At 42.9% G+C, this 12,316-nt stretch overlaps 1 protein-coding gene across 1 annotated transcript in view; it reads left to right on the forward strand.

The window, feature by feature from the left end:
* PLXNA3 (plexin A3) overlaps window positions 1-12,316 on the forward strand; it is a 272,276-nt gene that overhangs the window by 136,838 nt on the left and 123,122 nt on the right. The window contains exons 4-5 of the mRNA XM_082263582.1: window positions 1,785-1,913; window positions 2,329-2,429. Coding sequence (XP_082119708.1) covers window positions 1,785-1,913; window positions 2,329-2,429 — 230 coding nt within the window. The remainder of the gene's footprint in view (window positions 1-1,784; window positions 1,914-2,328; window positions 2,430-12,316) is intronic.

Raw genomic sequence — 12,316 nt, forward strand, 5'->3', positions numbered from 1 at the left:
TCTGCATTCCTGTGCAACTCAAAAGAATGGGCTGAAATTGCACTGGACTGTTTTTAAAACCACCACAAAGCCTCGAATCCTTCCATACAAATAAATTAGAGTTAAGCCGGTCATATATGGATCGAAACTCGGCCGGTTCAACTGGGAACAGGACAAATTTTGACCCATGTATGGGCAGGCTGGTTGTACACAGTCAATCTATTGATCAAGTTGTCTATCGCTAGCCTTCTGTGTTTTTCTGGAACAATTAGGGCCGCTGGCTATAGCTGGTAACACTGATCATTGTGTTCTGATGGCGGGGAAGGCTCCCTATGTTAGAATACAATGCCATAGCAGGAGGGATTCACCCATTCACATTGAATGTTTGGATGGGGGAATCGAGGCATTATCTTTCATACAACCAGCTGGTTGAATAAAAAAAAGTGCATAATGTATGGGCTACCTTCAGATTAAAATTAAAGAAATGAAGGGACTACCATTGTTAACCTCCTGAAAATACTAAATGATCAAATAGTTGCTGAGATAAATGCTGGAAGTTTGCTTTAAATCACTGAAAACCACTGATTGAGAGAGGAACAGCAATGTGCAATCACTCTGCAGTCTTACAGCTTCACATATTAAATATTAAAATCGGGTGGATAAAAACATTTTAAAAAAAATTGTATTTTTTAAAATTTAAATCGGATTCTTTTTAAATGTATCAAATTTATTTTAATAAAATGCTTTTGGAGTAAAAATCTATCTAAAGATAGTTTTCAATTTGAGATACATTAATAATTTAGTTTTATTCAGCATGAAATGGAGCTTAGTTATGTAGCATAAGGTTGTATATTCTGAAATGTATACGTTTTTGGTAAACTCATTTAATGAATGCAAGCTGAGATAACATGCACTGCATTGATGCATTCACACAATTTCACAGTAAAACAAAGTTCAGGAATTCATCCTTTATCCCATTGTTTTGCAAATCTATGTACACTACAAACTGTATGATTGAATTGCTTCTAATCTCGTTGTTTTACTAACCTGACAGCTTATTATTCTAAATAGGACATTTTTCATTTTGTTTGCAAATAATAAAGATTCTAACTACCAGCAAGAATGAGTCCTTAAATTTAAAGAGCACCTGTCATTTCAGATCCATCATGGCAGCGCCTGTTGGTGGGCATCCACTCACCTGCTGCCCCCACGTCCCTCACCTTGTGTCACTACCGCATCACCAGCTGTCCCCTTAAAGTGAATGGGACTGTCAGAGAGTCAACAGCGGGTCAGGGGAGGAGCCGCTGCAGGACCGAGATGACAGTTGCTCTTTAAAAATTATGATTTAAATCGAGTTGATTTAAATTAAGTCTTTTTACTAGTGATTTAAATTAAATCCACCCTGCCCCCCATACGCATATACAAGGTCCATTAACAAGGATTTCAGCATGTTCTGCTTGATACGCTTATTTTCTACAACTCCTACACACATGACATAGATTACCAACTCCAATCTTTGGTCAGGCAGGCTTTAATTGTATGTGTCCAGCCCTCAGACAGTTCATCCCCCCCCCCCTTTCTTGCTCTGTGTCTGAACCCCCTGAAATGTGTCACAGTCTGTTTCACAGTCATTTATACTAATGATGTTTGTCATGTTGGAGGATGGCGAAGAATGAATAGGCAGACGTTAGCAGGGACACGAGACATTCTGTGTACAGTGACTGAGCACACAAAAGCCTCAGTGTCCCGTGGGCACGCATTTTCATTGTTGTTTTTTTTTCTTTTTCTCCTTTTTGCTGTGACAGATTCGCGTGGACAGCCCTGCAGATGCCGTACTGTATGACACTGCTGTGGTGGTGCCAGGAAAACCAATACTGCGGGATATGGTGTTCAGTCCAGACTGGCAATCTGTATACATACTGAGTGAGAAACAGGTGAGAAAACAAAGTAAAAAAAAAACATATGGGCCACCGCCATACTCAAATGAAATGTATATATTGCACCCAAAAACTGAAATCTCAATTTTGGTGGATATCACCTGACCTCTTAGTACTCTAGCTGTGAGATTTTCCCATAGTTTCTGCCCCTTAGAAGCCCTCAGATTTTTATTTTTTTTATCAAGTCTCCCATATATCCGAGATGTTAACAAGAGAACCCTATTGGCTGTTATGAACTATAAGAATCTTCTTTTTTTTTTTTTTTTTTTTATTGCTTTCAGTAATGAAAATACAACTGTTGGCGAGAAAATTATGTCCGATACCCTGTAGGTTGCCTATCCAGCAATTAAAATGGCTTCTTTACAAAGTGAATGGGTCAGGTGATTGTCATTTGCTATCGGTCTTTCCACAGGTCAGTCGTGTTCCCGTAGAGAGCTGTCAGAGATATAACACCTGTGCTGCCTGCCTGGGGTCTGGGGATCCTCACTGCGGATGGTGTGTGCTTCATAGCAGGTAGGGGCCCCTTTCTTTCATCCACCAATTGCATACAACTGTCTGAATATTTGTGAGGCGGTCTTTGTTGCCTGCTCTTATGAATCTCAATTTCTGCTAAGATATGCTGATGGTAGGGTCAGAACATGGTGCAGACAGTGGGAATCCAAACCTATCCTGGCTGGTGGCCATATAATGGCATTGCTATTGTTTGCTTGACACAAATTTAGGCCTCTTAAAAACGAATTGCATACAGCCAACTTTGGAATTTAAGAATTTTCCCAAAAAAGAACTTGCCACTGCTATACATGGCTGTGTTCCTTCTCAGGTTGGGTTCACATATATGCAAATTGGATGCAGGTTTCCCCGCATCCAATTCGCTTTACAGGCAAGTGGTACCGGCTCTCAATGGAGCCAGTTAACACAGGTCCGGGGAGACCGCGGTTGGCATTTAAAAAGAGTCCTGTGCGTCTTTTTGGTCCAGTTCAGGTGCGAATTTAGGCAAAACTTCGGACCGGATTTGCACCTTGAACAGGGACGCACCGGAACCCAGGCATGAGCCCGCAGCCACATATGTGTGAACCCAGCCTTACTATTGTGATAGAGCAGCCATTGGGGCAGGAACCCAATAGCATTATAGGAGGGAGAGCCATCCTTTTTCCTGATGGCCCACACATGTGCGGTGTGCTGTTTCTCTCTTTCTCTCTTTCTCGTTCTCTTTCTCTTTTTCTCTCTTTCTCTCTTTATCTTTCTCTTTCTTTTTCTCTTTCTCTTTTTTCTCTTTTTTCTCTTTTTTCTCTTTTTTCTCTTTCTCTTTCTTTTTCTCTTTCTTTTTCTCTCTTTCTTTCTTCGTCACTGAGCTCATCCAAGCTGACCGGGTAGAGAGCACAATGCGCATTTCATTGCCCTTTGAAAAAGGATTGTGTGCCCTCTTATAGCGCTAAGGGGCACTCGCCCTAAAGGCTGCAACATGATGGTCCAGAGTCATGTAAAAAAGTGGCAATTTTTCCAGCAGGCTTCTGTTATTGCAGATCTGGCCCACGGGTATGGTACTAGAGGAGAGGCATGGTGTAAGATCTAATATGCCTGTGAGTATATGTAAGCCTGTGCAATATGAAGACTGGCCTCACGCAGAGATTTTTGTTTTTTTTCTCCTCCAAAACATTTCACCCTAAAAAATTCTATTAGGTAAAGTTTCTTCTGTGATTCCAGTGGTCGAGTGTGCCATTTCTTACCTCTACACAGCCCCTGTGGAAGATAATCCTGTTTTAAAGACCCATTATATGGAAAGGTTAGAGGCCCTCCTTAAGACCGTGGTCACTTTGGCAGGCCCTGATTTGCAACCTGCAGTTGTGTCTTTGGCATTCTATCAGACCATTGCTTTTTGGACCAAACGTATTGCCCGGAATCCAAGCTCTATCCTTAGTGAACCCTCTGTCCATAGTCATCTGGACCTTTTGCCTACAGTCTTCACTACATTAATGGTCCTGGTGGACATACCTCATCAGATTTCCAGGATGAGCGGCCTTTCTGTACACATGCATAGATTCCTTTGGCTTTGGCTGGTCAGCAGGACTCCCCTGCTGGAAACTCCTTATCCAGGTGATCACTGGTGGGTAAGAGTATTCTCCTCTCCAAGAATAAAAAGCTCACGTCTATTTCAGTACGTCTTCTACTCCTGTAGATAGGAATGGTTACTTTTGTCCTTTTCAGTCTTCCAATGCCAAGTCTAAGGTTGTATTTACACATAGTGCGGTGACCGGCATTTTACTACAGTGTAAATTGTTTTCTGGGTCCCATTCACAGTGCAGTGCAGCCTGGAGCTGCAATAAAATCCAGACATGCTGTATTCTATTGCAGCCCACTGTACAGGATCGCATGTCACTATACAGCATTGCATCGCACTTCTGTACACTGCCATGAAGGGGGTGGGGGAAGGAACCATGTGTACACTGAATCCCACACCTTACGGCAGCCACAACGAACCACTGCCAGAGAGGAAACTGCAGCAGTTTACCTCTCCGGCAGCTATACCTTTTGTGCGAACTAGTCCTAAGACAGAAACTTATTTTTTCAAAAAGACATGGCCTTCTAAACAAGCCAAGGCCTTTTCGTAGTAATGGCGCACCCCCACTTCACAACATAGAGAGACATGTGTCGGAGTTCTTGGCTTTTTGGTCCCAGAAAATCTCAAATGCCTGAGTTCACATTGTCATTTCCAGGGGCTTCAAGCTGAAGTTTTGCACCCTGCCTCCTCCGTGCTTCATGCCCCTTAACCTGTCTCCTTCCCCATCACAGTGGGCAGATCTGCTTGCTGCTGTCCAACAGCTCTTGAATCAAGGAGTCATTACCCCTGTACTAACGGAAGAACACTTTCAGGACTCTACTCAAACCTCTTTACTGTTCCAAAACCAAGTGAAGGAGTTTGGCCCATTCTGGATGAAAAAACTCTTGTTTGTTTCTAGGGGTTCAACAGCTTTGTGTCAGTCATTGCCTTCCTCTTTCCGGGGAATTTACGAGCCTCTAAAGACATCCAGGAAGCCTATCTGCACATTCCAATTTTTCCACCTAATAAATTTTCTGCATTTTACAGTGGACGATCTGCATTACCAATTGGTAACCCTTCCCACTGGACTGTCCATGATCCCCTGGGTTTTTTATCAAGCTGCTTGCCAAGTTTTTTTTGCCTTTTGATTTATTCTCAAGAGATTGATGTTTGGGGGTTACCTGGACTATCTCCTGTTAAAAAAACAATCCTTCCTCTCCCTGTTAACCAAGAGACAGTACAGGCTCTGCTGTGTCTTGGTTGGAGCCTCAGCCAGTCATCACTGGATCTATCTTATAGATTGGAGTATCTGGGTCTGAGGCTGGACATGTCCTTGTCCTGAACCGTTCTGCCTCAGGACAAACTTCTGTCCCTTGGTTCTCATACCAGGACCCTCTGGACCCAATGGATGCCCACATTTCATGCTTGCATGAGGGTCTTGGCGCTTGTGGTTGCTTCCTTGGAGGCTCAGTGTCACACCAGACTGTTGCAACATTGTGGCCGCGTGAGTCAAACAAGTCCTTGAACTTTCCCATGAATCTGACCACCAAAGCCAGACTTTATTGCGTGATGGATTTCCAACTGGGCGCTGGAGTTAGGGAAGCCTTTTCCTCCCAAGTCTTGGAAGGCTTTCACAATGGATAACAGCCTGTTGGACTGGAGAGTAGTTCTGAACACCCATCAGTACAAGGAAATTGGTAGTCAGAGGAAACTCCTCTTCCAGTCAGCACCCTGGAACTTGGGATGATTCGATTGTCTTTTAGTTAGAGACTAATGAAACTCCTCAAGTACAGTGCGACATCGATCTCTTACCTCTCTGTTACTCAGCCTTACGCAGCCTATAACTAAGTGTATAATGCATAACATAGAGTATTATCTGCCCATGAAGCAGTAAAGAGGACCAAATCTATACAGGAGGTGGGTCACTGATGCTACCAGCATCCATTTTGTGGGCAGTGAGTTTTTGTCGTCCAGCTCCGTCTTGGTCTGTTTATGGGAAGTATACCTGCTAGTATAGCAAGCATGTTGCATGTATGCTCCTGTAAAAATCTGTGTTGACAGTCTCAGGGTTTCAGTTTACCACTGTTGTTCTTTCTTGTCAAGCTGCCGCAGTGTGCAGATGCTGGAAACTGAACATCAATCTAAAAAGACCTGAAAACTGGAATCCTGTGTGAACTGGAGCACAGACTGAAGTCACTGGCCACTGTAGAATTGTCATCAAGAGAACACCACTATAGTTAATGAACTGCTTGACTTTTCAGGATTTACATATCCAGTCTGTAGCTGACTGAGGAAACGTTCAGATCTGTCAGGATTACCAGTATAGACTGAGAAAACCTGTAGTTCTGCCTGGAGGGATTATCAGGCATTAAATATAGCCAGCATGAATCTACCAGTGCTGCTGATGGTAAGAAAAGTCTTCCAAACAGAAATAAGAACAGGCAGAGCTGAAGAAAACATGTCCACTCTGCTGAGGACACTGGCAAAAGCATGTTGGTAGTGGGCGGCGTTATCCTGAGACGGTTTATCACAAGCTGGCTTTACCATTTTATTGTTGCTAGTGTCCATTTCTCCTGTAGGGGCAGTATGAACCCGACAGTCTAATAATTCCTGTTTTCCTTCAATGGGCAAGAAAGAATTTCAATTTAAAAAAAAAAAAATTCAAAAAGAAAGTTGACCTCAAGCCGTTAGAAATTTATTTTTAATACCAACAAAGCATCGTTTGAGCAGTCAGTGTACCAGAGTATTATCAGCTGTGTATACCTCTAATGTGCATTAAATAAAGTGGCCCTTGAGTTGTATGTTTGTTTGTTTCTGATGTGTATATATATATATATATATCATTTATTTAAAACATTTTTTTTTCGTGTTGCAACTTGCGAGTTATCCTAGCCACCAACAGTGTAGTTTCTGCTTCCTTGGTTCTGCATATGTCCAAATAATGCCTTGCAAAATTCAGCTGATGCATGGCCTAATTTATTGAGAATGTGGCATTTTGGCGCTGCGGATTACTTACTAGAGAGCCAAGACTCCACATTTTCATAAATTAGATTCATTCCTAGACAATATGTTGTCATTTTTCCCAACTAACACATTCTGTTAATGTTTTTCGCTTTAACCATTCCCCACTTCTGTGCAGAAACGGGCATGATTGTTCAGTTGCCTGACAATATGGATGATTATTCCTGACATGCAATGAGAAATGAAATATTCAAATTGCTTGTGTGTTCACGGGTTTGTGTATATGGCTTTGTGTATGGTTCTCTATTTGCATTTAATTTGTTATTCAGTATAATTTCAGAAAAGAAAACCCTTTTTGTTCTGAAAAACAAAGACCGAAAACTTCTCCTTATGCAGGCCTCCTGCCTCTAACAATCAGGCGCATGTGGAAGAATTAAAATAAATTCTAACCTGTGTGCTACTATCCCTCGTCTGTACCTCATGATCCAGGAAAAAAAAATGGCAGTTTTAGAACAAGCTTGGTTTCCTGTACATAAATATATAACCAATATGCAGCTTTACTTTTGCAAGAGGTAAGGTTAGCATCCTTTCTTTTTTTTTTTTTTTTTTTTAAGGTAGATGGAAAAAAAAAAATTATTCTAGATATAGGTGGATATTGGAATGATGATTCATGTGCCTCCCTGTGAACTCAGGTGGCTTGATCTTGGTTTCCGGCTCTGCCTAGCTGCTGTGCCCATTATCTGGCTCTTTCCTTCTTGCGTTGGGTTTGTCATTCATTTTTGAATGATAAAAATAATTGAAAAGCAGCAGTGTGACTTTGTTTCTGGCTTTTGTAGTGACTTAGCTGGGATCATCTCTCTGCTGGAGTCCACAAGACACCTAAGTAGCCTGTGGTTGACTCCAATCCACCAGTATATACTCATATCTGTTCTCTTGGGTGGACTGATGCTTTAAGCCGTGACTGCTGAGGCAGCTGTCAGGACATTGATGGGATTGCTGCTCTCCGAGGAGCTGTATGGCGTGGGATGTGACTGCCTTTGGTCTGGAGAATCTCAGTCCTCACCTGGGAAATAACTCCTGCTAAATCCATCCAGCTGGGAGAGGAGGGGGAGGGAGAACAGAGACGATGGGCAGACACGGCCATCAATGCAGCTGTGTACTGACCCTCTGTGTGCACACACATGCATCGTTCCAGCTGCTTCTGGCCTCTAATAAATCTTGGAGGTTCGTATAAGGCCTAATTCTAAAGGCTTAATTGCATTGTAGTTGATATTGGTGGAATCCAAAGAGACAGGATACACCCTATACTTGTTTTCTTTCGCACTGGGAGCTATCCCTGCTGGGAGAAAACAGTGATTATTGCTGGTGGCTATAGTTGCTAAAAACAACCTTAAAATCCGACAGGCTGGTTGTACCCAAATCGATCCAACAATCAGCCTTGCCCATACGTGGTTTGAATCTGTCTGCTGAACTGGCCAAGATTCAAACCGTCTATGGCCAGCTTAAGTGATACAGCCATTCTAGTACACCTACACCAAACATTCTGTTCATGGTAATTGTATACATGCCACAAAGCATAACCAAATAAAAAATGATTTGTACTGAAAGCTGTGATCTGTCAAAGTACATGTTAACAAAAATGTGTAATAATCAGCGCAAACCACATAAATGAATATTCCAATAAAATTATATACACAAGGTAGCAAACAATCAGTGCTAAACGCAAAACACCACGTGTTAAATCCAATTAGATCTAAAATGACCCATTGGAACAAAGAAGCATCCCTCATCTGGTCTCTTGGGGTGGCCATAAATTGCTAGATCCCATTTAAGTTACACAAGAAGGTGAGGATTGGGTATTCAGGTACTTTCCTAGGTGTTAGCTGATGAGTGATTTAGTGATCGACCGATATCGTTTTTTTATTGCCGGTACCGATATTTTGGTCATCGCATATCGGTATCAGCCGATCTCTGCCTATATTTTCGGACATTTAAAACATTTTATTTATTTATTTTTACAGGTACTCTTGTGGAGGGATCTGGGGGTTTAAAAGACCCCAAACCCCTCCTCTGCACTTAAAAGCATTCAAAACGCCAAGTTTTGCTGTTTTGAATGCTATTATTTTTTTTTAATTTGGCGCAAGTACCCGAGAGTGATGTCATAACTTCTGGGTTTTTACATGGAGACCCGATCAGAGCCGAATGCGGCTTTGATCGGGTCTTCGGCGGTCGTGCAGGTAGGATGCCCGGGTCTCCCGTCCCAGGCGGCTGGAGGGGGGGGGGTGACATCCCCTCCCGCTCCTTGTAATGACAGCCGAGCGGCTTCTCAGCTGCATTGGTTATCATTACAAGACAGCCAACAGTCGGCTATGGACGCCGGTACCGGGTTGATGCCTCTAGCTGCAGGCATCACTCCGGTACATGCACTTTCCCGAAATATCGCCAATATCGGTAATCTCAGGGGCCGATTCCGATATATTGGGGAAAGTGCATATCTGCCCTCGATATATCAGCTTTGCCGATAATCGGTCAATCCCTAGAGTGATTACCTCAAATGAAATTGATAAGTATGGAGCTTGGTTTTAAAGGTCTTTGTGTAACCAGTTCAACTTTTCTATCTTGTGAGAAGAGGGAAGACAATACTAACCTGCCCATGTACCTCTTCTTGTCCTCCTCATCAGTGAGCTCCACAAGAGGAAGGGTACTATAGTGTACAAGGGGACGGTCAATGCCCAGCTTATAAAGTGGTAGTAAAACCCAATTCTTTACTTGTACCTACAGGTAAGCCTAAAATGAGGCTTACCCTAATGTACAGTAAATATCTCCTAAACGTCACTGATTAGGAGATATTTACTAACAGCCAGTGAAAGCATTGGCGCATGCTGTCCATTGAGAGAGCTGTGCCGCGACCGTGTCTCATGCGCTGGAGTGACGTCTTCACGTCTCGGCCAATCAAACTGCCGAAGACCAGGTGAAGATGGAAGCCCTGTCAGCGGTGATAGTGTGCCGCTGGAGGGCTTTGTTCTAAGGGTTCCAGAGGCCCAAATGAGTTTTCTCTCGAATTCCCCCACCACAGTCATAAGGACACCATTATGTTTAGGTGGAAACCATGTTGTTCATTGTATCCAATGCATACTAGCACATTATGCGATTACCTTGCAGGGGAATTTTTAATTTTTTTTGCAGTTTACTAGCGCTTTAAACCGCTGTCAATCACACCCATCAAACATTGCTTTAAACCTAGCAATAATGCAGAATCAAGTAAGGCTACGTTTTTCACTGATCTGAGATGCATTGTTATCTATGGAACATTGCACACAGCTGAGTAAAAGATCAGTAATTCAACATTGAGTACAGAGCATTAAAACAAAAATCGAAAAATTGTTCATTTGAGTGCAGTAATTTACTCGCATACATGTAAAATATACATATAAAACCCGCGCCCTTATAGCAGCGAACTCATACAGCTGGATGTATACAAAAATTGATAAGAAAGGAGTCGCGCTTAGTAGAACAGTCAATAAATCCCATAGAAGAAAAACAGCAATGACTGGGAATCACATCACAGCCACATTCAGCCTTGATGGGTATACAGTTCATGAGAATGCGGGGTCATATCACCCAGGTGTATGTTGCAGACAGACGCTTGTGAGAACCTTCACCACATATAGCCTCTTACCAGAGAGAGACGGGGCATACACGGTAAGTAGTTAGAGGACTACTTCGCCTGTATCCAGCAAGTCAGCTCCGGTACGAATCCAATCATCCGGTGTTCACCAATGTAAAGGATGTGCTGGCACTTTAAGGACCCGCTCTCAGAGTGTAATGTGGAAAAAGACAAAAGTTCTCAAGGGGGGGGGGAGAACGTCCATCCGACGAAAAGCTTCGGGGAGGAGCGGAACGAGCGTCACTCCGTCATACCCGGAACCCGGAAGTACCCTACACCGTTCCACTGCCCATAATGTGGCTAGAGGCTTGATGCTATTGTATTTGGGTGAGTGCAATACCTTTTTCTACCAAATAAATATCTAGACAGTATCACGCTATGGGCCGCTTTTGTCTTTTTCCACATTACACTCTGAGAGCGGGTCCTTAAAGTGCCAGCACATCCTTTACATTGGTGAACACCGGATGATTGGATTCGTACCGGAGCTGACTTGCTGGATACAGGCGAAGTAGTCCTCTAACTACTTACCGTGTATGCCCCGTCTCTCTCTGGTAAGAGGCTATATGTGGTGAAGGTTCTCACAAGCGTCTGTCTGCAACATACACCTGGGTGATATGACCCCGCATTCTCATGAACTGTATACCCATCAAGGCTGAATGTGGCTGTGATGTGATTCCCAGTCATTGCTGTTTTTCTTCTATGGGATTTATTGACTGTTCTACTAAGCGCGACTCCTTTCTTATCAACTCGCATACATGTGTTTACTCTGTAAGCATGTTTGTGCGAGTATAAAGAACTATATTACAATACTGGCAATGAAGAAGAACTTTACTCGTCTATACGCTTCCACACCTTTACTCGCCTATTCCCAACATAAATCAGGTCTTTACACACAGTTTTTGGCCCCTTGCTTTAAACCGCTGTCAATCACACCCATCAAACATTGACCGCCGCAATATGTTGCCTCCTCACCACCTGTTTTAAGCCCGTAAAGGCAGCATTACCACACCACAACTGTGCAATGCACACAGTTGCGAGTGGTTGCAGTGCAGCCACTTTCACCCTGGGTATACCTCCAGCTGAAGCCACAGCATGTGTATCCTCCTTAGCCGCTGCCTCTGCAGCTAAAGGGGGAGAAGTTGGGGGTGGTAAAAACAGCTCAACCTGACATGTGAACCTTAGTTCACATCTGTGTGGCTGCGTTCAATGGGCTTCCCTACCCGCAGAAATGCAGGGAAAGAGCGCAATTTTGTGCATTCTGCGACCTACAGTAATGTGAACTGAACTTTGGACAGCGGTGCCTCAAGACTGAAAATACTTTTCAAGGGCACCCGACTTGAAAAAGGTTGAAGCATTGGCCTAAGGCGTGTAAAAAAAAAAAAAAAAAAAACTGTCAGCCCTCAACAGAATTGATAAGCATAGGCTTAAAAGCAAATTTCCAGCGTGGTGGAACTTTTTTTGACCCACCCTGATTGTATGATTTGTCTGCTTGTATGCCATATACTGTACACGTTCCAACTGATCGTCTCCCATAAATGTCACATACTCTGGGTTGTAGTTAATGATTACACATTATAACGTATATACTTCATGTATGCAAGTTTGCATACAGATATGTGCTTCTGCATAGACATTTTTAAAGGGGCTCCTTGACACTTCAGCCATAGGTCAGATGCAGCCTTCTGTATTCATTGTCTTTTTTTTTTTTTTTTTTTTCTTCCAACAAAAGGAGAA

This window comes from Pelophylax lessonae (genome assembly GCF_965119305.1).
Source record: "Pelophylax lessonae genome assembly, chromosome: 7".
In the NCBI taxonomy this organism is placed as follows: domain Eukaryota; kingdom Metazoa; phylum Chordata; class Amphibia; order Anura; family Ranidae; genus Pelophylax; species Pelophylax lessonae.